A 27,472-nucleotide genomic window follows, 5' to 3' on the forward strand; every position below is an offset into this window, starting at 1 on the left:
CAGAGAGTACAAACGTGTCACTGTTTTATCCTCAATACATTTTTCTGTTCCTTCCAAGTTCAATTTTTACTAAGCACATCAGCAAACTATATTCTATCTACTTTTATGTATATATGAAGTAAAAGTAGCATAATAGGCAAAATATCCTTGGTTGGTATCTTGATGACCAGATTGTGCTTAATGTCACTGATTTTCCAAGTTATGGAACCATAAGTATTTTATTTTATATTTACTTTTTTTCAAACCATAAGTATTTTAGAAATGAATCTGAGGTTCAACTAGGACATATTACTAATGCTTGGGCAATCTTGCACAACAGGCAGAAAAGCAACAATGTGATGTTCCACTAGCTCATACCTATAATCCAAGGACATGGATGCAGAAAGAAATATCCAATTTCTGAAGGTATTGATAACCCAAGGGCAGACTGACATTTGCATATGACAAACTTATCTTACTAAATTACCTGTTACTGACATAAACCTGTCACATGAAAATACAGAACTACAGTCTGACAGTTTGTAAAATTGTGTTTTTGCCTGTAAGTACTCAGTGAAACCACTATACTTTTATGAAAAAGAATTTTGTCAATGAAATTGAGCAAAGATATTAAGTTATATCCATTATAATTACTCTGTAAGGCTCACATATTTTTACATTCTCTAGCACAACTATATTTTAAGTGATACATGTTGACCAATGTCACCCCAATAAATTAAAAAATTCAAATAAATGATACATGTATGCCTGCCCATTCATTACCATAAAAAGTTATTTTATGTATTTAAAAATTATAATAAATTACATACTTTTATATTTAAAAAGTGTGTTTATTTGATAAGTAAAAGTCTAACTGTAGGCAATATTGTCAGGCTAGCAGCTGGTTTATATCATAAACATGTATCACTTGTCTGTACTCCCATCACTTTCAACATTTGCCACTCAGAGACTGTGTTCAACATCCTCAATCTATGTATTAGAATCCACCCATTTAAATATTTATTCATTGAGTACCTAATACATGCCAGACATTCTTCTAGGTGCCTGAGCTATACAATAAATGAAAAAAAAAAACAACACCTAAAATCTCTGCCATTTGTGGGAGAAATATCATCATCATAAATTATCATTATTGATGTTAGAACATGATACATACGATAGAAAAAAATATATTATGTTGGATAACAGGGACCAGAAGTGCAAGGATGGTAAGGAGGGGTTGTAATTTTAAATAAAGGCACCAGGGCAGGCTTCATTGAACAGGTACTATTGGAGCAAAGACTTGAAGGGGGTGAGGGAGTCAACCACCTGGGGAAAGAACATTTCAGGCAAAGGGACAAGACGGTGCAAGGGCCAGTGTGGGAACACACATGGAGAGAAGTGTCTCTGGAACAGAGAGCACATGAAGGAGAGGACAAGAAGAACAGGTCTGAGGGGATTAAGGCTCAAGTGGCTCTCATACTTTTGCTTCTTTTTGATTGCCTGGTCCCAATGAAAATGTTTCTGATCTATGACATTATCTTAGGCCCATTCCTTTTTGTTAGAAGGCAATTCAGATTACAGTCCAGGTACTATGCTAGCTGTTAGAAATACTAAAATGAAGAAGAGTATCTGCCCTTTAGAAATTTACCAAGGGTTTCAAAGATTTATTACTGGATAGATACCTGCTGAGACATGGCTCCTGACAGATAGTCAATTCAGTTAAAAATAATTTTAGGAATTCTGTGAAGAATGTCATTTTAGACATCACAGAAAAATGGCAGAAGAAAATTCATGGACAGGCAAATCTTTCGGTGTTCTTCTAGTCACACAGAAAGCCACCTCGTTTGTTTCCTAGGACCAATAAAAGGTCTGTAAGTTCCCTCTAAAATTATGTTTAAAGTCCACCCTTTAATGGAAAAACAATTAACTTAATTTTTTTTTCATGTTGAGAGGGAAAAAAAAACAATTTTGTTCTTAAAATGTAAAAAAGATTACAGAAAAGAAATAAATCAATGCTATTTGAGTTATAGAAAATCTAATGGTGGAACATGCTAATATTAAGAAAACAAAGTGGGTGATATTAATTGATTTTAAAGAATGATTCAACATTTGGCATTATGCCCTGCCTTGTATACAGAATTTCCTTTTTCCTCCCCTCCCTTGAGTCAGGAAGTGTGTTCTTAAGGCATTTGTATTTTCTAAATTGTTTTGAATGTCAAAATATTGTTGAAATTTGAAGTAAAATATTTAAACAGTCCTTGGTAAAAGCCAATAAATATTTTCTAACCATGGATATGTAACCATTTTTTTGGCTTAACATAAAGACCTTACAAATGAAAAATGTACACTTTATTTACCTCTTAAAAGTAATTCAAAGTTAAAGTACCACTCTCTATACAGATATCTATAGTATCATAATGTAGTATTTCATTTTAAAAAGATATGCTAATTTTCTAGATGATCAAGATATATAAACATTATTTGGCTGTAACACATAATTAAGCTGGTTATCCAAGCCATGGTGATAAACCACATTTTAATTTATTCTAGATTATAATTTGACCAAATCCAATTTACTTGACTTGTAATGGATGATAAATACACTCAGCATTTTTCATTTAGCCAAAGTCTTAAAAGATTCTTCCAAGCCAGCTTCTTGTTTCCATGTTTGAGAAAACAGCATTGCTGGTTTTCCAGAGTAACATTCTTAATCACTGCCACAAAAAGCACAGTTTTCTCCCAATCGAGAATCCCAATCAACAAATTTAATTAATTCTCTTTACAGAGCAGCAGGATAGCACAATTCTCTGGCAGCAAAATTATCTGGCAGGATTTTAGATTAAATATAGTGCAAATTACCACTCACTAAGCACCTTTTAACAAAGTAATGCTTTGAAAACAGTGCCTATTCTAAGTTAGATAAAATTACTTGCTTAAAGTTACTTCAACATAGTTGATTAAAAAAAACCCTCAAATTTTAAAAGGAACCAATTTCAACAAAAATCTGATTTTAAGTTCTTGACTGTTTAATATATTCTCCTACCCAAAAATATTGCTTATATTATAGTAATCTCTTACATATTAGTAAGTTCGTAATTTTGTTCATGCCTGATTTAATATTGAGAGACTATACCAAAAAAAATAGGGAACTGTTTTACTATACCAAATTACAAACATTAGAAGATAAAAGTTACTCCAACTCTAAAAGGCCAATGTAAAAATAAGTTTACAAAACATACAGATTTAAAATGTATAAAACTCACAAATGGCTTACTTTTAATAAACAGAAATATAACCCTTTAAAAGTTCTATAAAAACTGGTTTTGAATTTTGAAAAGCTTCTTAAAAGAACATATAAAGTAACTGTTTAATTAGTATAATTATACTTAGCACCAATTAAAACATTTTAGTCTTTAGTGAAGTTGAATAAATAAAGCTTACCTGTATAGAGCGAACACGAAAAGACAAAAATTTAAACATGGCTATGAAACCATGATGGTGATACAAGAATTTCTGACCATAAACTTAAGTTAGAAAGGGAAGGCCAAGCCCCTGCAAAGTTTTCTCCTACTAGCTGTTCCGGCAATTAGAAAATTTCCTGTCAGGCGGGTCCTGAAATGCCAGAAAAAGAGGCCTGACAATTTTCCTGTGGTAAAAGAAAGGAGAAACAAATGGCAAGGGCACTAATAGCTGATAGGTAGAGAGGCCAGAACAGGAAACCAAAACAGATTTGCTGATAGCAAAATCCTGTTGAAAAGTTTTTTACTCCTGGTTCCCAGCAATCCAGTGAATTTTCACAGCCAGTGAAATGAACATTATTTTATTTCTGAATCCTGAGAAATGCCAGTATTTCTTAAGTATATGACTCTAAAAGCAACTGAAACTAGTCAGCACTATTAAAATAATGTCTTTAATGTATATGTGAAATTTAACCCTTTGTAACGTGCATACACACAATCCAAAGGATAGTCTCAAGACTATTTTAAGGTTATATATAGATAGGTCTTGGGTGTTCCCTGTCATTGAGGAAGAGTTTCATAACTATGGGAAGAAAATGACCACATGCAAAAAAAACGTTTTGATTGTGATGTAAGGACAAATTCTTCCTGTCTTAAGTGCAAGTAAATTACATTTAACTTTACATTGGTTATGAACATCAATTATCAACCAGGTTAAATATTTCAAGGCCCATAGCTAAAACTCACATTCCTAGTTGATAAAAACGAAATTAAAAAGTCCAACTCCCTAGGTTATTACTGAGCAAACAGAACACTTACTAAAGAAGCCAACCTGGAAAAGGAGGGGTGAAGCTACCAGACAATGTTTTACCGCATCCTCTAATAGCTTTTAGAAGTTCATCTAAGGTATTTTTGCTTTGGAAAATATTTTTAAAGTATACCAATATTCAGAACAGTATAAAGATAGCAGCATTTAAACAAAACCAAAGGACAGAAGCATGGAGAGCTTTGAGAAAATGTAGTACTTATCAAATATTTAATCTATGTGTAACCAACAAAACCCTCAAACATTAATCTACATTGCCAATACAAATTTAATAAAATCACTGAATTTTCAAAACCTGAAGGGCTTCTAAAAAACCCAAGAACAATGAACTGGCTCTCTGGTGAAGAAACTATAGTCGAGGTAGACACATATTTGATGATAGAGCTATATTACAATGGGAGCTTAGTGCTACAGGTACCACATGAAAGGCCAGGGGCTCCCTTCCTGCTCTATCAAATTTTTATGGCAATGTTCTATAAATGTTCCTGCTATATCAAATTTTCTAAATGTTCTATAAATGACCTAATGTAAGATGAAGAATAAAAAATTTTGCTCAAGTAAAAAAAAATTATCCTATGTAACTAAATACATTAGAATCAACTGGGACCCAAATAAATATCCAAAATAAAACTTCGAATTCTGCCTGAGAAATTGTACACTCTCTTGATTAAAAATGCATACCTAAATTTCTTAGCATTCAGAAAGTTTTCCATCAGAACAAAAACCCTCCCATTTTCCAAAAGGAATTACTTAAGGCTCCTTACAATGCTGCAAAAGGGCAGTATGGCTAGAAATGTCAAGAAGAAGCAAACATCATGGTTACTGTACAACAGATTAAGATGTACAAAACAAAACAGAAGTGCCTCTGTATGGATTAGTCATCAACTTTATTCAAGTAAGAACCGAAGCAACCACATAACCTTTTTGGAATTTAAAGGATTAATCTAAATTGACTTTAATGACTCCTGATGCTCAGGTTAACTAGTTAAATTTGGCTGTGCATTGTGCTTTTTAAAATGAAGCAATATTTCAGATACCAAAATCTGAAATAAGTCTCCCTGAATTGAAATGACACCTTAATTAAAACAGCGTAGTGCTGCTATATCATACTTTAGAAAAAATAGATTTCACTCACTGCCTTGGTTTTTTTTTTTTTTTTTAACATTTATTGATTTTAAATAGAGGAAGAGGGAGATGGAAAGAGGGAGACATTGGTTGTCTGTCATATGTGCCCCAACTGGGACCAAACCCGAGACCTAGGGATGTGCCCGGACCGGGATCAAACCCATGACCTTTTGAGGTACAGGATGATGCTCCAACCAATTGAACCATATGGGCCATGGCTCACTGCCTTATTTTCAAAAATAATAACTCTTTGGTTAAATGATCATGTGAAGTTAAATATTATATTTTGTCAAGTCACTCACTAAATCATAGGAAAACAAAAGTAACAAACAAGACAGTAAATGATGGTACTCATCCACTGACATAAATTAATAGAGCTACAACTTGTTACTAAAAAGAAGGAAGTTTCTGTTATTGCATAATGAAAGGACAATCTACAGAGATAACCAAAATACAAAAATGTGGCATATTAAATAGAGAGAGACTCATAGATAGAGAGCTGGCAGACAGCTGTGGTGGTGGTTTTCGGGGTGGAGGAGTTGAGCAAAAAAAAGAACTCATGAACATGGACAATAGTGCAGTGATTTGGGGGCGGTCAGGGGTGGAGGTGGAAGAGGGCACAGAGGGGATAAATGTGATGGAAACAATAAATTAAATGCTGTATATTCACCAAGAAGATTGGGTGTGAGTAGACATTTATAGACATTATAAGGAGAACAGAGACTTCTATTTTTCATTGTTTTTAACCACTGAGAGAGGGCTACTTTTATTGTGAACTTAAAACAACTCTAAAAAATAAAGGTGACATATAGGAAAAAATAAAATGAAAGATAAACAGTGACAAAAAAGAATAAATATGACACTATATCTGAGGATAAAGTTCGGACATTTGGCTACCTATTTGGAAAATACAGAAGCCATAAAGGAAAATATTGATATAGATTTGATTTAAAACTAAAAAAAACTTCTCTACATCAAAAGGCACCATATGAAAAGCAAAGACCTACAACCAAGATTACTCTACCCAGCAAAGCTATCATTCATAATGGAAGGTCAGATAAAGAGCTTCCCAGACAAGGAAAAGCTAAAGGAGTTCATCACCACTAAACCAGTATTACATGAAATATTAAAAAGGGTCTTCTTGAAGAAGAAGAAGAAGAAGAAGAAGAAGAAGAAGAAGAAGAAGAAGAAGAAATAAAAGATAAAAAATATGAACAATAAAATGGCAATAAATGCTTATCTATCAACAATTGAATCTAAAAATTAAAATAAATGAACAATAAATCTAATGAACAAAATAAACTGATGAGTAAAATAGAACCAGAGGCATGGAAACATGAAACAGACTGAGGAATCTCAGAGGGAAATGGGGAGGGAGGCTGGGAAGAGATTAATCAAATAACTTATATGCATATATGCATTACCCATGGACACAGACAATAGGGTGGTGAACCAGGGGTAGGGCAGGAACCAGGTGGAGGGGGGAATGGAGGGAAAAAGGAGGACATTTGTAATACTCTGAACAATAAAGGTTAAAAAAAACCCCAAAGAACAAAAGGCACCATAAACAAAGTTAAAAGATTAGCTCACATGATTGGAATCCCTTACAATCCTGTTACAACTCAAGACTGAGCAACTGCTTTATTTGGGTGTTAACTATCACCTAACAAGAATGAAAGCTCTTAAAGCCCTTTGGTACATTGCTTAAGGCATTTATTACTATTTAAGCACATCCTATTGCCCCTATCAGATTAATCTTCAGAAAAGGCATCATACTTATTTTTGTATCCCCATAGCAAATAGCACATAGTAGGAACTCAAATAATGGATGCCTGAATAAGTATCATATGCTGAACTCTGAAATGGATATTACCTGTAGGGTTGTGTGCATGAAACTAGATATTATTTTTCATTCTTTTCCTGCCTCTAACTCAACTTTCTTTTACATTTAACTTATTATAATAAAAATTTCAGCTAGTTTTTTCTTCCTTTGTAAATCTTACTGGTTTCCTCTACCTTATTATTTAAAGAGTAACTTTTATTACAAAAATTATGCATGTCTATTATAAAAACTTAAAAAATAAAGATACACAAAAGGAGAAAAAACAAGAAAATAAAAATCACTATTTTGGTGCATTTTTCCCAGTCTTTTTCTGTATACACACATGCACACATTTAGACCATACTACATATATTATCACTTCTTTTTCTGTAAAGGGCCAGACAGTAAATGTTTTCAGCTTTGCAGGCCATATGGTCTCTGTCAACTCTGCCACTGCAGTGGTAAAAGGAATGGGTGAGGCTGTGTTCCAATAAAACTTCATTTATAAAGACAGGTGACAGGTTTTAGGTTTACTTTGCTGATCCCTGTTCTCTATTATTAAATAACCTTCAATGCATTATTCATGACTGCAGAGGATTCTACTATACAAATCCCCTGTGGTTGGGTATTTGATCTTCTATACACTGGGATGTCCCCATCCTTTGTGCACATTGACAAGCATTTAGAAATAATTTCTAAAAGTGAAGTTGCATTTCTAACAAGCAGAGTTTGCAGCATTAAGATTTTTTTTATCCTAACTTATTTGCCAAGTCGTCCTGTAGGAAGAACCTAAAAAATGAGGGAATCACACCAAGATCTCAAGTAGGGGCAAACTGACAGCCAGGCCTAGCCAGGAAGAGACCAAACCTGGTCATACCCATCTCTGTTTACACATGAGCTCCTGCTGTTTTTGCCCTACCGCTGACTTGAATAGTTGCTACAGAGACCATATGGCCTACAAAGCCAGTAAAATATTTACTGTCTAGTTTCTAGACAAAGTTTCCTGACAAAGTTTGGTCTAGAGCCCTCAAACAGAAAAAGCTGCAGATGCAAAAGACCTCAGTGACTAGAATGTGAACACCACAGAAAGAGAACGAGACGGGGAGGTAGGATGGGACCATATTAAGGCCTTATAGATTATCAAAAAGTTTGAATTAGGATTTTATTTCAAGTGTAATGAGAAGCTAATCTTCCCAATTTTAGGCAATGGCAACATTACCAATCTAAAAAATCTTAAGTTCTTTTTGACTCTTTCCTTTATCTAATTTCCTTCCTTTCATATTTGATCAGACAACAAATTTTACTTATTTTATCTTTGAAATTAACCTCAAATCTATTTCTAGTTCCTCTGCTACTCTCAGTACAAATCCTCATCATCTAGTGCCATCTAACTGGTTTTCCTGCTTTCCAATTTCCCTGTGCAATCCCTTCTCTTCACAGCAGCCAGAATCATCTTAAAACAGAAATCAGACCAGGTTGTGCTCCTACCTCGAATTCTGCAGTGGCCTTGCATCACAGAACAAAGCCCAAATTTCTCATAGTCTCATACTACCTTGGGAATATACTGGCTAAATCACTGAAATATGCTGTCAATATTTGATTTTAGACATGTTTTATCATCTTAAAGTCAGACTATTTCCTTTTTACTAAAAGAGGAATGAATATGCAATTTTTGCAAAATGTCTTTTATTATCTACTAGAGGCCCGTTGCACGATATTCGTGCAAGAAAAGGCCTTCCTTTCCCTGGCTTCACTCCCAGCCACCCTGGAGCTGGCAAGTCCCCGCTCCGTGGCCGCCCGGGAGCTGGCACCTCCTCGCTCCCGGGCCCGCCTGGAGCCGCAAGTCCTCGCTTCTGTCTGAAGCACCACTACAGTAGCTCCCTCCGCTGCCCCCTTTCCCCTCATAGCAGGCTTCACTCCGCTCCACTCCACGCCTGCATATGCAAATTAACCTCCATCTTTGTTGGGTTAATTTGCATACTCACTCTGATTGGCTGTGGGCGTAGCAGAGTGATGGTTAATTTGCATGTTTCTCTTTTATTAGGTAAGATTAATATGGTCAGTGTTTCTCCTTTGATCTACTGATTTCATAACAGATCTAGAGATGTCCTAATACATTTGTATTTCTGGGAAAATCCATTGTTTTAATATAGGTCTGTATTTGATTTGTAATTTTTATATCTATATTCATAAATTAGCAGTTTTCTTTTCTGTGTCAACTTTCATTTTTAGACCTATGCTAACTTTATAAAACAAACTAGAAGGCAAATAAAATTTTCTCTATGATTTGAGACAATTTAAAGACAACAGGAATAATCTATTTCTTAAAAGTTTGAAAGATTTCTCCTACCAAAACATTGAGGCCTGGCTCTGTAGTTGTGGAGAGCGGGCTCATTCTTTAATAACTTAAATTTCTCTCATGCTATTGGTAACCTCAGTTTTTCTATCCCTTCCTAAATGATATTTAGCTTTTCCTATAAAACCACATATTTCAGCAAGACTTTCATATTAGCATAGAGTCATACTTAGTATTCTATTTTAAATTAAAGTTAAGGAAAATTTCAAACATATCTAAGAATAGACAGAATGGTAAAACAAACTCTTTTGTACCCAGCACTTAGCTTTTAACAAAGAAAAACTTATGTCCAATCCTACTTCATACTTCCCCCCACTCCCATACTTAATTATTTTGAAGCAAATCCCTAACATTATATTATTTCATCTGTAAATATTTTAGTTGTTGTGATGTTTTAATCTCCTTCCTATCTGTGATTATATCCTGTTTTGCTCTCCTAATGCTGTGCATTTGTGTGTTTTTTCCTGTTTTCTAATTCACTGATTTTGGAATTTATATTGAATTCCTTCCTCTTGCTTTTTATAGGTTTGCTTTGTAATTCTTTCTCTAGCTACTTTCACTGAATCGTTAGTTCCTTTATTTGAATTCTCATTTATTAATATATTCTTTCGAGTATAATTCTAACAATATCATTTAAGATACTATGTTCTAAGCACCATGCTTTACATGAAATTATTTCAGTTAATTCTCACTACAATTAGGTAAGTACTATTATCCACACTACAGATGAAGAAACTGAAGCTTAGATAGAAGTTAAGGAGCCTGCTACCCAAGTTCACACAGTTTGGAAGTGGGAATGACTGTGTTGGTGGTAGTATAACCACATACTTTTATCTGGGAAAAGAGCGTGTATATATGTATGGCCAGTGGCTAAATTAGGTCAGAAATCAGCAGCTACTAAATTTTTTGATAAGACCCTGAAGCAAGACAGGTCAGTAGAGGGTCCACAGCCAAATTTCTGAACATTGTTCTACACCATACATTTGTCAAACCCAATTATCAACCATCTTCATGGCTCCATGACAGCTGAGCCCTTCTGGAGAAAAACTAAACCCTATGATAAAAACTTAAAACTAACATGTTATTAACAAATTCCTTAGGATACATTTTTTTTTTGGTATGGATCATTTAATTTTTCAGACACTAAAGGACATACATTTAAGTACAGGAGAAATACTCTAGCACACAGCCATCAGTAGATAATGCAAAAAAAATGATAAGGTTCTAAGGTTTTAAATCAGAGATGGGAAAAACATTTTGTGATCATCAACTTGAATCAACTGGCAGTGGCTTCTGACACCACTGAGAGAGGTTGCTTCTAAGGCCCTGTCTCAAGGGAAATCTCGCTATGAGCATAAAGAGAGGATAAGGGGGCAACAGCACCAACATCCCAGGTGAAATCTTGCAGGAAGCAGCAATACACCCTAGATGGCATTTCTCATTTCCCTATCCAGACATTTTTTTTTTCTGCTTAGCCTGGTGTTCTTTTTACTAAGTCATGTCTGTATAAAATGGTTTAAATGAGAAGACTCGTTTAGGTAAAGGGGTTATAACTTTCAATATGCCAGTATTTCAGGTTGACTCAATAAAACATTCATACTGGCACAAAACTTAATCAAATCAGTTTGCTCCCTTTCCAATATGGATTAGATCACTCGTACTGAAAAAAAAGGGGGGGGGGACATTGTGATAAATAGACTAGAGCAGAAGAGAAGCAATTTTGTATCAGAGGCACCATATGAATTAGGCAAGCCATGATAAAAAAGGGGGGATTTTTTAAAAAGCTCCTAGGTATGAAGGAAAGGGACACTAGGAAGTGAAATAATAGCCCTGAAAGATAGCCAAATATGTAGCAAAAGGAAACCTTGCACGCTTGGAAATTCTGCCTATTATACACATACTCCATTTAATGCTACTCTACAGTGCTAATTATAATGCTACTTATATCAGAAATATTTTCCTTAGTGGCATATACTTAATTCAACTAGAGTATATTTGTCCCCATGCTCTAAGTGTTAAAATATGCTCTCAGCCAATGAGAATTAGAACAACAGACAATACTTTATACTAGTGATTTTCAACTGGTGTGCTGCAAGAGGTACACTTGTATGCTGCAAGAATTTTTAACACATACAATACCTGACTATTTAGTCAGGGGTACTGACCTCTTTTCCATTAGATTGTCAAATAAAAAAATGACAACTGCCAACACAATAATAGCAGTCCAGTGTGAATGAATCAAAATTGTACCTTTTTTGTCTCATGAGCAGAAAATATATTTTGTGGCATGCTGCAGAATTATAGGAATTAGTCTATGTGTGCCATAAGATGAAAAAGGTTGAAAATCACTGCTGTACATAATTAGTCAATAAGTGCCATTAATGTACCACCCCACAAATGTCCCCTGCCAATGAGTGCACTATTGTACTTCCTATGTTGAGGGGGTACTTTACTGTCTATTGTCAACTCTGCTAGGGCTTGCTTTCTGTAGTTTATTTTGTGTTGGAGTCATGATGACTGCAAGAGGTATGCAAGTACATACTGGACTCATGGTTAGGAGTATTATTTTGGATTTTCAAATGCAAGTTTTAAGGCAGCTTGAGGGAACCCTTCAAGGACATGGAGGAAACCAGTGGACAACTGGGAACTGGTGAAATTCCCTGGATCTTGTGAAGGCCATCATGTACATCACTGTAGCCTTAGGGTAACTGTATTGTATAAACAGTAGCTGGAGTAACGGCATGCATGGAAGTTGGGAGAAACTACTGCTAAAGACCCATCATGACTTCAAAGGACTTGAACAGGGTACTGCTGGTGTGTTCCTGCCTGTGTCCTTTAGAGGGGTGCTGCTCCTTAATCTGGCATTTAAAGTATTCTCTAATCTATCTTCACTTTACCTTTTTAAACCATTTTTATCACTACTACTTTTAACAAGCTTTCTCCAACCCTTGACAATCATGCGTGTGACTTAATATAAGAGCTACAAAGACTGAGTTGATATGTATAGTGTTTAGGACTACAGTAATATAATATTTACAAAGTTGATGTTATGAACAATTAATATATGCATGGTCATTAGAAAGAATGATAAGGGGAACAGAAGGATCAAAGGACCAAATTAAGAGAAAGTCCAATCATTTCACAATTTTGTCTGAAGCCAGGCCTACTGTCAGCCACAAAATCCCTAGATACCACCCTAGTTCCTAAGGGCTCTACTTTATCCTGGGTGATAGTCTGAGAGAGCAGGCTCAGCCACTGGAAGGAAGAGGGCAGGAAAAGTAACACTCGCTGGGTTCTTACTTTGTGCTAACTATTTATTTATCTCCTTTAACTCTCAAGCCCCAGAAGAATCTTCACCTGGTACTATAAGAACCATTAAGAGAATTATTTCTCACTAAGCAAGAAACTGCTTTAATGATTTTTAGATGACTATGGAGACCTAAACAGTCAAGACTCCCTATTTCTTTAGCATGGATCATGCAGAGCATGGAGTCCTCTGGCCAGCTAATAAAGGATGAAAAATTCTGGAGTCCGGGAAGGTATCTTCGCTTGAGGTGCTATACAGCACTCTACCTTCTGCTAGATAGTCTCTCTCCACAGCCCCACCAAAATAAAAGATAAAAATAACAAACTCTCCAGCAGGGAAAGAACAAGACATGGCTAGAGCTTGAGAAATTCAACTAATTAGACATAAATATGAATTAATATGCAAATATTCCTGGGGGAGGGAGATGGGGAAAGGTGATGACTATCCATTATATTCTAATATAAACCAATTGAATGACAAATTTTCTTACATTTTATAAGATATGTGGAGGAAATAAAAGTTTTTATTTCAGGTGCTTAAAGACAAGAAAGGATCATACCTTTAAAAAGTCAGAAGGAAAACAGAATTAAAATTACAAAGATAGAAGAGAAGTGGATCTAGGATATGGGAAGGAGTCAGATTGCAGGGCAAAGAATAAAGGGAAGAGAGGAAGAGAGGAGGTGCAAAGAAGGGGAGAATGCAGCCAAATAGAATGGCTCCACTGCAAACAGAAACCAGGGGACATGTTCAAGGGATAATATGAGGGGCAGCTTAGTAGACTTTTACTTGATCTCCCTATTTCCAGCCCAGTGGCTCACCCCACTTCCTACTATGCCTGGGGTTTTCCAAGTCTGGAGTCTCTCTGGTTCATTTTTTCCCTATGAAATCCCCTTTTGTCTTTTCCGGGGAGAGGAGAGAGTATAAGCTCTTTATATAGACATTCAACCAATCTCTGTTTTCAGCTGCGTGCTATATCTTCACTTTCCATAGTACCTGGTAACATCATTCTTAAGCTCATCTGGAGCTTGGGGTCCCTGAATAAGGCTTGCTTCCTGCTGATATACTCCTCTAAAAGTATTTAGGTCCTATAACTTCCTCTTGTTAGGACTCTTTTATCTTCTTTTCATAATTACATATCTTGATTCAATTACAGAAGTCTCTTAATTTCAAAGACCACATTTCTGTCTCTTATTCTTATTGTTTTGGGTGATAATTTCTCAGAGAAGAGGACTAAAGCAGCTTTATCTTTCCATTTTAAAACTAAAAGTTTCCCTTATATGCTTTTGTGTCTCCAGCAACCTAATAGAGTTCTTGGCACCCAATTAGACATTCATTAACTACTTGGTTAATGAACGATTAGCTGTAGTTACAGACTAAGCTGCTGTAACAAAAAGACGTCCAAATGCAATGACTCAAACAGGATAAGTGCCTATTTTCCTCTCATGGAGCACTCCATAGGTAACAGAATAGGTTAGAGAGAAGAGGTGTTGCTAGATTATTAGGTCATTAAAGACGCAGGTTTCTTCTCTCTTGTTATCCTCCATCCATCCTATGATCTTGTCGTGGTCAAAACTGGCTAATCATTACACCATGCATTCTAACCATGGAAAAGGAGCCGTTCAACCTACTAGAAAGCCTACCAGTTGACAAATTCCACACATACAATTATTACCTCATAGTTTCTATAGGCCAGGAATCTGGGCCAACAAACATGTCAACTTGGAAGTAGATCCTTCTCCACATTAAGTTTCAGATGAGATTCTAGCCCTGGCCAACTGCTTGACTGCAGTCTGTGAGACTCTGACCCAAAGAACCCAGTTAAGCTGTACACAGATTCCTGGCCCACAGAAACTGTGAGATAATAAGTGCATGTTGTTTCAAGCTATTAAATTTGGGATAATTTGTTATGCATCAAATAGATAATATGACATCTCAATTTTCACTATTTAAATTATCAGTAACTGACAAAATAAAAATTTAAATTGTACATTAAAGGCAAATATAATTTAAAAGTATAAAGCTAACATATTTTGACAATCTTTTGGACTTAATGCCATTAAAGAAATATTAAATATTAGGCTTTTATGTTATACTTAAACCTAATTCCTATAATCTGGAATGGTCTGCTCAACTAAGATATTACCAGCAGTTCACCCACACTGCTGGTAATATCTTAGTTCTATACCTTTTTACCTGATCTCTAGAATACAGTTTCTTCCACAGGTGTTTCTAATGCTGTGAGTACTTTGAGGGAAAGAATGAGCCATATAATATTGCAATGGAAAACTGCTTTGATTTTAGGCTAAAGAGAATAAAATATTTGAAGGTTTGCCTTCCAAAAGAATCTTACATAATAAAAGGCTAATATGCAAATAGACTGAACAGCAGAACAACCGGTCACTATGACACGCACTGACCACCAGGGGGCAGATGCTCAATGCAGGAGCTGCCCCCTGGTGGTCAGTGCACTCCCACAGGGGGAGCGCTGTTCAGCCAGAAGCCGGGCTCATGGCTGGGGAGCACACTGGCAGTGGCGGGAGCCTCTCCCACCTCCGTGGCAGTGCTAAGGACCCCTTGGGGGATGTCCGACTGCTGGCTTAGGCCTGCTCCCTGAGAGGACACAGGCCGGGCTGAGGGACCCCCCTCACAGTGTACGAATGTCGTGCACTGGGCCTCTAGTTGTTACATAAAGAAAAAAAGGTAGCTGGTGGTAGAAAAATCAATATTAACACCTACTGATTGTTTTTATGTTTGCTTAAATGCCAATAAATGTATACTATGGACTAATGAAGTAAAATGCCTCAAATGCTTTGGGAGTTACAGAAATGTGACCAAATATGAAGGCAGCCGTGTCCGGGTCCTGTGCTAGCAAAGCATAATTCGTGCATTCATTTAATTAACAAGCACTTATTGGGGTGCTGGATATAAAACAAGGAATATATCAGACATGGTCACTGCCTCATGCAGCTCACAGTTTAGTAGGGAATATAAACAAATAAATAAGCAATAAAATCTAGTGGTGTTGCTATTTAGGACATGCATGGACTGCTGTGGCAGCACAGAGGAAAAACACTGAACTCAAGGTGAAAATGGAAGTGATAGTTGTATCAGGAAGATGTCTCAGTTGAAGAGATATCTAAACGTGGATCTGAAGGATGATCAGGAATTAACTGGAAGGGGGTGGTAAGGGAAAAAAATTCTGGGAGAGGGAATATCACCTCTGAGGGCCCGGAAGCAAAAGATAACCTGATACATTTGAGTAATTAGACTTTCAGAGGGTAGATGTGTGTGTCAGAGGAGGATATAAAGAAGTATGCAAGGCCTTATTATGCAGGACATGGTAGGTCACACTGCAGAGTTTGGACTTTATTTAAAGACATAGCAGAGAAGACATCTGTCTTACAATATAACAAAACCTACAAAATACCCAGAATTATCTTAATAAGAAATAGGCAAAACTATATGCAAGAACCCATAAAATTTTGACAAAGATTATAAAAGAATATCAAAATAAATGAATGTCCTTGGATGTGAAGACTCAATATTATTTTTTTTAATATATTTTATTGATTTTTTACAGAGAGGAAGGGAGAGGGATAGAGAGTTAGAAACATCGATGAGAGAGAAACATCGATCAGCTGCCTCCTGCACACCTCCCACTGGGGATGTGCCCGCAACCAAGGTACATGCCCTTGACCGGAATCGAACCCGGGACCCTTCAGTCTGCAGGCCGACGCTCTATCCACTGAGCCAAACCGGTTTCGGCAAGACTCAATATTATTAAAATAATTTTCATTAAGTTAATCTGTAAATTAAATGTAATTTTGATAAAAATCCCACTAAATTTTTCAGGAGTAATTGATAAATTGACTGTAAAATTCATCCGAAAGATGTATAAGATTATAATTTTGAAAAGTAAGAAGGTGGAAGGCTTGCCTTGCCATGTTAAAAAAAAAAACACAATAAAAGTAGAGTAACTGAAACTGTATGTGAAGTCAAAATCTTCAGAGATGTTGGAGGTTGAATTTTGTCCTCCAAAAGGTATGTTCAATATTCCTCATGCTATACTTTACATGGTGCCACACGGGTACACTAGACTTATTGGGGTTATCACTTTGTAAGGGGTATATAAATGTCTAATCACTATGCTGAATACCTGAAACTAATATAATATAGTATGTGAAATATAATTGAAAAAGAAGCCTAGCCAACATGACTCACTGGTTGAGCACTGACCTATGAACCAGGAAGTCAAGATTGGATTCCTGGTCAGGGCAAATGCCCAGATTGCATGCTCAATTCCCAGTGTGGGGCGTGCATGAGGCAGCCAATCAATGATTCTCTCTCATCACTGATGTTTATATATCTCTCTCCCTTCCTCTCTGAAATCAATAAAAATATATTTAAAAAAAGAAAAATAAAATTTAAAAAACTGTTAAAAAGGTATGTTCAAGTTCCAATCCCCTGTACCTGTGAATGTGATCTAATTTGAAAATAGGGTCTTTGCAGATATAATAATATTAAGATAAGGTCAAACTGGAGTAGGATGAGCCCTAAACCAATAGACTGGTGTCTTTATAAGAAGAGTAAAATTTGGATACAGAGACACACAGGGAGAATGCCATGTGACAATGGAGGCAGAGGTTGGAGTGATGTGTTTTACACCACCCAGCTTGTGGTACTTTATTAGGGCAGCCTTAGGAAACTGATACAATTGGGTATATGGCAATTTTATATATGATAAAAGAAGAATCTTAAATGAGTGGGAATGAATTTTTTTTTAAAGTATGTTTTTATTTCAGAGAGAAAAAGGGAGAGGGAGAGAGAGAGAGAATCATCAATGATGAGAGAGAATCATCGACTGGCGGCCACATGTACTCCCCTCACTGGGAATCAAGCCCACAACCTGGGCATATGCCCTGACCAGGAATAGAACCATGACCTCCTGGTTCATAGGTCAATACTCAACCACTTAGCCACACTAGCCAGGTGAATGTGTTTTATGTATTCAATAAGTAAAGATTAGGACAACAGGCTATTTATTTAGAAAGGAAGGTTAGATTTCTACATCACAGTAGGTACTAAAATTCCAAGTAGATCACAGAGCTAAATGCAAAAAATAAAACCATAAAAGTGGTAGATGAAAATGTAAGAGAATATGTTTATAACCTTGGTGCAAGAAAGGATTTTCTAACCAAAACATGAAACCTAGTAGCTAGATCTGATTCCTCAAAAATGAAAACTTCTGTACATATGCATAATCAATCTTAAAAAACAGGGAGGAAATATTTGTAAGATATGTTATAAACATGGAGTTAATATCCAGAATATATACAGAAATAATACAGATCATAAGGAGACAAGGAACCCCAAAGAAAATTGGAACAACATAAAAATACAAAAGCCAATAATGTGTGGATACTCAACTTCACTAATAACCAAATGAGATGCAAATTGAATGAGAAAGTATTACTTATTTAGAGTGGCCCAAATTAAAAATAACTTCTGATAATATGCAATGTTGAATATCCTGCTCGACCATACCCTATTCAATATAGAATTAAGTTTTTGTTTGATGGGCAATTTGGCAGTGTCTACTGAGATTTAAATGTTCATACCCTTTGTTCCAGCTCATTCTTTTCTAAGACTACTAGTGGCCTGGTGCATGAATTTATGCACATTGAAAGGAAATTAATTAGAAGAAATATTTTAATATCACTATTCACCCTTTCTCTATAATAGAAGTGTCAACCAAATTCACAATCGACAATGACAAATCGAAACACATGCGTGCAACTGGTGCCAGTGAGAGCTTTATATGTATCATGCATGCACAAGTCAATTTAGCCTTTTATAGATATAGAATGAACTTGCCTAATTAGACCTGCTTTCTGATTTAGCTAAACTTTTTCCAGCCCAGTGAAGCACCCCAACTTCTTTCAGGTAATTGTCAGCAACACAGCAGTAAATATCAACACAAAGCAGATTATTATTGTAGATCACGCAGGGAGAACAAAGGGCAAAATATTTAACTGTGGCAGTGTTTGACTATATTCTGCACAGTGAGAAAACCTGAAGTCATTTTCAAGGTCCACCATTTCTTACTTCTTTTCATCGGGTCAAAGTTTCTAAGCTTTCTAAATCTCCATTTTCTGGCTAATGAAAAGAAAATAGGATTCCACCGAGTCTCCTATCTACCTACTCTAGGACTTCTATGAGGATCAAATGAGATGAGGCATGGGAAAACGCTTCACAGACATTTGGTTACAGTGTGAAATGTTTCCACCTGGCTATAAAGCAAGTCATGTTCCTGGGCTGAAGAAACGCAACTCCAAGGAGGCTAGTCGCTAGGGAGAGGAATCTGGGCGTTGGTACATGACGTCATTACCCAGACAGACACTTAGCATATTAGCCTTTTATATATAGACTAGAGGCCTGATGCATGAAATTCGTGCAAGAGTAGGCCTTCCTTCCCCTGGCTGCCGGCACCAGCTTCCCTCTGGCACCCGGGACCCGGGCTTCCCTCAGGCTGCTGGCAGGCACCCAAGACCCAGGCTTCCCTCGCAGCCCTGGCTTTGTCTGGAAGGATGTCTGATCTAATTAGCATATTATGCTTTTATTATTATAGATATCTTACTGAAACACAAGTTCCCAAAAATAAATAGGGGAAATTACATTAAGTATAAGACATACATAAAACAGTGTTATGCAACCATTTAAAATATGTAGATCTACATTTTTGTCATAAAAGATGTTTAAGATATTACTAGTAAATGAAAATGAGTTGCAGAATATATGTATTTTATAAATATCAGCAATAATTGTCTTATGTACAGAACAAAAAGAAAATAATAACTGAGCTGCTAACAATGGTTATCTTGCATGGAGAGACAATCTATTTACTACTCTCCAATAAATCTATGATTTAATTTAAAAAATAAGCTTTAAGGTACTAATGAAAACTTTGAACAATATGAGAGCAATTTTTTTTCATTCTTTTAAAATCAGTTTTATCAGTTTCTAAGCGTCACTGGCATATTCAAGAATGAATTTTGATAAAATTCATGTGAAAGCATCAACAATTTTCTAACACTATAAAATCCATTATTTTGCTCAGTTTAAAAGTATGAACACTTAAAATTTATGGTACTTGATTTATCTATATCCCTTATTATATAATATTTTACTTACAGTTTGTGGATTAATCTCTTCCTCTCCCATAGGTTCATCCATAATTTGCTGTCCATTCTGTGAAAAGCACAGCAAGTAGAAAGTTAACAAAGCAGATCTTACATCAGTTAAAGTTAAACGAAGGCAGACAAAACAAAATCACATAGAAATATTTTTACCCCTAAAGGGTTCTAATAAAGTACAGAACTATATAAGTAAGCAGTTGCCAACCTGCAACAGGGCTGTGCTTCAAAAGTTAACATGTAAATTGTTTATTTTAAACTATAAAAACATTTTTCAATGGAAATGATATAATAAATGATAATTACCTTTCCAGGTGAGCTCTTGAATTTATTTTAATAGTTAAATGCATTACAAATGATCTTATTCAAACCTCATCAAACTTCATTTACAACACTTTCTATGGGAAAAACATTCTAAATTCCAACTCCATTGATAATTAATCAGGGCAACTAATTAATTATTTCAGGGCAAAATTAAGCTAGATCTCTATATCAAAATAGATTCCAGATGGATTAAACATTTAAATGTTAAAAAATTCAAAAGTGCTGTCAAATCTTTGAGGGAAGGTGGGGGTGGCTAGTTGGGTGGGAAGAGATTAACCAAAGAACTTATATGCATAAATGCCTAACCCATGGACACAGACAATAGTGTGGTGAAGGCCTGGGGGGATGGGTGCAGGGTGGAGGGTGTCAATGGGGAAAAATGGGACATCTGTAATACTTTCAACAATAAAAATAAATTAAAAAAATACATGTCAAAAAGAAAACTATAGGAGTATTAGAAGAAAATACAGGTGAATAATACTTATGGGGTAAGTAGGGTGAAAGTAATGAAGAAAAAATTGACATTTGAATCCATAAAAACTTCTACTAGACACAAAAAAGTTAAAAGACAAATTGATTACAAAAAATAAATAAATAAAAGCAACATATGACAAAGGTTTGGTATCCTCAATACATAAAGAGCTTTGTTTTACAAACCTGTAAGAAAAAATGATGAACCTCAACAGAAAAGAGCAATAAGGGAAAAAAGAGTTCAGCCTTAATACTAATCAAGGAAATGCATTTAACCAAAAGAAACCTCTGCCTTTCAAATTGGTAATGATTTACAGAAGAAATAACAGCTAGCACTAATATGGGGGAAAGAGCACTCAGGATATACTGCTAGAGAAAGTGTAAATCAGCTCAACCTTTCAGGAAGGCAATGTAAGTCCGTATTAAAAACGGCCCAACATTTCGACTTTTTTTTAAAACAATGGACAAGTGTGCAAAGATGTACATACAAGAATGCTCACCATAACTTTTTCCAAAAAGAACTCCAAATTGGAAATCTAAATTCCTAACAATAGAGAACTAGTTAAATATATTTGGTACATCCACATTATGGAATACTATGCAGTCATTAAAAATGATGATAAAGATGTAAATTTATTGACATGAAAAGACAGTCACATGTAATAAGTGAAAAAGCAGTTTACAAAACAATATGGATTGTAATGATCCCATTTTAAATAAATATATACATGTTTCAATGTATATATTTCTATGGGAAAAACTCTGGAAGGATATACATCAAAATGTTAATAATGGCTATCTTTGGGTGATAGAATTTTAGACAATTTAAATTGTTTGCTTTTGCTTGTTTGAATTTTCTAATGTTTCTACAATGAATATGTATAATTTGTGTAATTTAAAACAAAATAAAACAAAACCAGAGTCAGGATCATATAGTGTCTTCTCCAGTTCCCTCACCGGAAAAAGGAGTAAATTCCCTTGACCACTTGTTAATTCAGCAAATGGACAAGAATCTAAGCTAACCATCTTTGGAGCACTATCAACTAGAAAATAAAAAGTAACCCACCCACTACTCTATACCCCTCATGAGGCAGCTGCTCTGATTTTGAACTCCTTTCTCTATTCTCCCCATCCCTATTTATCCATCCATCCATCCATCCATCCATCCATCCATCCATCCATCCATTTCATTTCATTCTTGCTATGTTCTAGGCACCAAGCTGGAAGAAAGGTTAACAAACATAGCCCCCATCCTAGAGATCCACCCTAGAGGATCTCACAATTCTACTAACCCATAAAAAGGGTATCTTTCATTTTAAAACACTCAGAGTATGTTCCTATATTAGGAAATGCCTATACAATGTTACAAAGCACAGAAATGGTGCCAAAATGCAGAAAAGGGGAGGCGGGTATAAGATCTTTATTTTCCTAAGACACTTTCAGAGGCCCATTTCTATGGTAAAGACTCAACTCCAGGATACATCTTTCTACTAAAAGCCACAACCATTTATTCAACTGAACACTGATTATTTTTATTCGGGTATCTCAGATGAAACTTAAAACTAGCTCTTTTAAGAACACTGGCTTTGGAGTCAGAAACCTAGATCAGATTTCTGCTCTTGCACTAATTATGAAGCATTAGACATATGATTTAAACTATCTTAAGCTTTAGTTTCTTCATTTGGAAAGTAAAGATTAAAAAGTCTTATCTTCAGAGAGTTTTGAAGACTAAATGAGATAAATGATATAAAACCCTAAGCACTGTGCCTGGCACTTAGTAAACAATCAATGTTAGCTATTTTAATTACGTCCAAAATTCAATTCAATCACCCCCTCTGTGGCCCACCAATCTGCTACTTCTCCTGTGTTTGGTATTTTACTGAACGTTATCCTTTTATCATTATTCATCTAGTAACCCAAACTACACTTTCTCATTAATTGTAGAGGGTTCTCTTTCTATAATAATCTGCTCAACATCTCTCCTAATATTAGGCTTTTAGAACCACGTCTAACTAGAGCTACACTTACATTTTCCATGGGAATATAATTTGAGAGCCATCTGCTCCTTGCGACTTTCATGTATGCAAAGCAAGAATCACAACTTAGACCTTACTTTTAAGGCAAACTGGTACAGCAGAAACATTAAACTTGGAATTGGTGGACCAGGGGTAGAGTCCTAGGTCTGCCACTTATAAGTTTTTTGGGGGCAATTGAGATTTTCTCCTATCCTGTTACTTTATCTGTTCAAAATGAGGATACTTGCCCTGTCTACCCAATGGGTCATTGTTAGGCTCAAAACTGAGTTAACTCATAAGAAAGCAGTTTATAAACTATAAAGAGCTACATATATATATATATATATATATATATATATATATATATATATATATATCAATGCAAATAACTATTAAGGTGAGGTAGATTATTGAGGATAAAATAATACTCCATAAAGTCCTTTTGATCTTAGAATAAAAAGAAGTTTAGGATTTGTAAGGAATCTTGAAAGTCTTCTGTTCCAAATATATATCATATGCTTCGGTTCTTTCTATACCATTCTCATCTATATTTGAACACTATCAAGACAAGAATGTACTACTTCACCAGGCAGCCTACTATACCATCTGAGAAAAAGCTTTGGCTGCTAGATAAAATTCATTATATAGTAACTTTCCTCAGCAACAAATTCCCTTTAAGAGGGTTACTAATATATGATGGCTAACTTGCCTGCACTATATCTGCAAAGTCACAGGAAGTAAATCTACAGCTATAACTACAAACCACCCCCAAGGCTGTTCTTTTCTAGATAGCTCAAGTTCCTTCAAACATTCCTTTTACACAAATGAGACCATCTTCTTTCTGAGCATGCAACCAATTCCTCTTAAAGAGTGGTATACAGAATTGCATGCAGTGAACATTCCAACCTTGATATGATCAATGTAAAGGGCATATCCCCTCTACTGTCTTAAATAACTTTAATATTAATGCAATTCATACATGCAATATTTTTGGAATGGCCACAACACATTGCTGAGTCATACTAAGTTATCTGTTGATTAAATCCTCATCTCCTTTATTAAATTGATTGGGGTGACATTGGTCAACATGGAACATACAGGTTTCAGGTGTGGGTTTCTATGTTACAAGATCTGTATATTACACCGTGTGCCCACTATCCAAAGTCAAATAAATCTTCTCCTGTCACCTTATATTAGAACCCCTTTCTCCCCAACTTGTCCTCTTTATTTACATTACAACTAAGTCCTGTATCCTCTATTTTGTACTTGTTACTCATAGTCTCATGAATAAAATCTTATTTTAAATTTTTGTTTCATCTTTTTCCAGTTCTGATCTATGGCTAGCTTCTATAGATTAGATTCCAAATCTGGCTATCAGCCTCTTTACTATTTTCAGCTTCATGTGATCCATAAATTTTACAATATATTTTCTTTTCTTAACTCCTTACCCAGCTAATTAACTAACAAAGCAATCCAAGAAAAAAACATTGAGTAAAACATGATCTAAAGGTATTTTATGCTCTACTTTTTGCAAAAATATCTACCTCTTTTCTGAGTTTAGCAAAGATTAAAATTTTGAACAATTTCATTTTTAAAGCAAGAAAATATGGAGGCTAATAGCAGTGCAGTATCTTTACAAAGATCTACCAAAACCGGATTTTTACTTCAACAAATGTTTGGTATCATTTCATCAAAACAAGGATTCAAATGTTATCTGTTATAAATGCACAGTTAGTTCTGCAACTAAGAAGTTTCCCTTTTGAAAAATGACTCTTGGCTTCGTTAAAGATTAGGTTACATGAACCATCAGTCAGACTCAATATTGCAATTCCTATAGTTCCAAAAGTTCAAGAAATAGCATCTATTAAACTAGAAAACCTATTCCTCTAATTCAAAGAAACAGAGAAAACAGGTGGTCTGAATCTGGCTAGTACCATATTTAAACCCCATCCTGTCACTTACTGCTGTAGATATCTGACCTTGGGTAAGTTACTTACATTTGGAGCCTCAGTTTCTTCATCTATAAAGAAACTAATATCTACCTCATAGTAATGTTGTAATTAAAAGGATCCACCAAGGGACAGTAGAAGCTCAGTAAATGCTACTTCCTGTCCCCTCTTTTGCCTCAATTGACTGTGAAACACTTAACATTTCTATAGTTAACTTCTAAATGCAATTCAGTGAACAACTACAGGAGAGTGTTGAAGATACCTGTTTCACCACTTAGTACAGCCAAATTCCTATCAAGCAGGGTGGAAGAGATCTTTCATATGTGTGGTATATTTTTATACAATGTGGCTAAAGAATGAGAGCAGACAAAAAAAATAGTTTAAAAGAGAGGCAAATGTATTTATCCTCTCTCATCCCACCATAATGCCTTCCAGCCAAAAAACTGCAAAGCTTGGCAGATTGTACATATGCAAATATTATGTGAAATACTGGAAAAGGTTAGAAAATTCTAATCACGCTTTACTCTGTTAGTCTGAAATGTGTAAAAGTAAAAAAATTAGATAATATACACTATGGGTCTCATCAGAACAAATCAGATAAAGGAGACTGTCAGCTTGAGTTTCAGTAGGAATTACTTTCTTTTTTAATAAATTTTTTCTTTATTGATTAAGGTATTACATATGTGTCCTTATCCCCCCAGTGCCCTCCTCCACTAGTAGGAATTATTTTCAAAATAACTTCTAATGTTATGGTATATAATTATCACTTCAGATTATCTTCCTGGTTTAAATTAAAGAGGCTGACCAATTCAAATCAGTCATTCTGAATCAAGGTTTTAGGACTTCTAGAATATTCCCAAGTATTTAAAGGAAAATTTGGAAATGTTTAAAATAAAAACATTTTACTATTTTCAAAAATTCATTTTAAGTAGCCCCACTAAACAGATTGTTTTGTTGTAATGGCATGTTATAATAATGTACATTTCCAGGCTACTGTGTGACACCTTTGAAGAAAATATAAAATAAATTTTAAAAAATGCTTTCAGTTAGCAGATCATCATATACAAATATACTGGGACTAAAAAATTATCTGTCCCAGTACATGCTAACTTTAACTTAGTAGGACATACACCATGTACTGACATTCTGCTACCTAAAAATGAAATGTTACATATGAACATTGGGAAAAAAGAATTCCTCACAGAGAACAACAGCCTTAAATAAGATGGAGGGAAGAGGAAAAGAAAGGGTCCAGAGCCCTAGTGAAGACCCAGGTAGTAGGAATGAGCATGGACCATACTTTTTTTTTTTAACCACCTTCAAGTTTCCACAAGTATATTTGCCTTCCAAACTCATGATATCAGTGATGGTTTTCCTGCCCAAAGTATATATCAGGAGTTACATGAAGGTGCTGAGGATGAGGCATTAGAAACCTCTCTCAAACTTCAGTTAAGATATGGTCAAATTGTTCAGAATCCAAAGAATCTATGCAATCACATTGAAACAACAAGAAACAAGCATTTATATTCTTAATAAGGAAGGTATATAATCCTTACCAATGTGACAGGATTAAGAATCAGCTCCTCATTTATCCTAAGGAAATATCAGAGATGTGCATAAAGACTTAATGTACAGTGATAGTCATCATACTCATTATACTGAAAAATAGAAAACAATCTAAATGACCAACAGGGGACTGGTAAAATAAACCATAATACATCTATTCATATGTAGGAATACTATGCAATGGTTAAAATCAGGGCCTCAAAGAAAAATTAATGATGCAAAGATATGTTTGCAATATATTAAATTAAAAGGGATACAAATTTATGTACTATGACCCCAATTTTGCACCCCCTCCCAATATGTGTGCATGTAAGTGGCAAAGTATATATAAAATCTTATCAGTAGTTACCTGGGTCATAGGATTTTCTTCTTTGTACTGTATTTTCAAAATTATATGCATTTATTATATATTATTTTTAAAGTTAAAAAACAATCAGTGTAATTAGAAAAATCCATTTATTCTAGATAAGGTGCCCTATACCTGCTTTGCTATTCCTCCAGCAACTAAAGACCTGCTAGTAGTCAAAACTGTTCTACTTTCTAGACAAGGATAGGAATGACCTCTGGTTATATCTTCATTTTAAGAAGTTTTTTCTTTCCTTTCTGGTCCTGTGGTTTTGGCCTTAGAAAATAGATAAATTTTAGGCCTGAATCCACCTTATGTTTTTTAGAGTGTACCCCTAAGGGGAATTCTGCTTATGAAACAAGAGTATGTTGAGATAAGAAGAAAAGAAAACACGGTAGCCAAAATTAAATCTGCATTGTGAATAGCAAGTATTAGAATTGACACTGCAGAAAACGGAATCCATGCCACGAAGGACAAACTTGAGTACATGAAAAAGAAAATGAAAGAAAATATTTAAAAACTATGGAGGACAGACATAGAAATAATCTATGAATAACAAATGTTCCTAAAGAAAAAACAGAGCAGTTTAATCAATCAAAAGTATAAGAAAACTTTCCAGTTCCGAAAAAAAATACCTGAGACTGGAGACTGAGAAGGTTCAACAGAGATCATCAACACCAAGACATGTCCTGGCAAATGTTTTTAAATTTCAAGGATAAAGATATAATCCTA

At 35.2% G+C, this 27,472-nt stretch overlaps 1 protein-coding gene across 7 annotated transcripts in view; it reads right to left on the reverse strand.

Moving 5' to 3' along the window:
* Positions 1-27,472, reverse strand: part of RPS6KA3 (ribosomal protein S6 kinase A3) — a gene marked incomplete at its 5' end in the record, with an annotated part of 118,076 nt that overhangs the window by 68,995 nt on the left and 21,609 nt on the right. For 2 of the 7 annotated variants that reach the window (XM_080651968.1, XM_080651973.1), the window contains one exon: positions 20,068-20,124. In XM_080651968.1, coding sequence (XP_080508094.1) covers positions 20,068-20,124 — 57 coding nt within the window. Of the gene's footprint in view, positions 1-20,067; positions 20,125-21,364; positions 21,409-26,384; positions 26,487-27,375; positions 27,470-27,472 lie in introns of those variants that run through there. The other 5 variants (XM_080651970.1, XM_080651969.1, XR_013959721.1 and 2 more) reach the window with 5 other exon arrangements.

The sequence above is a fragment of the Plecotus auritus genome, assembly GCF_963455305.1.
Source record: "Plecotus auritus genome assembly, chromosome: X".
Taxonomy (NCBI): domain Eukaryota; kingdom Metazoa; phylum Chordata; class Mammalia; order Chiroptera; family Vespertilionidae; genus Plecotus; species Plecotus auritus.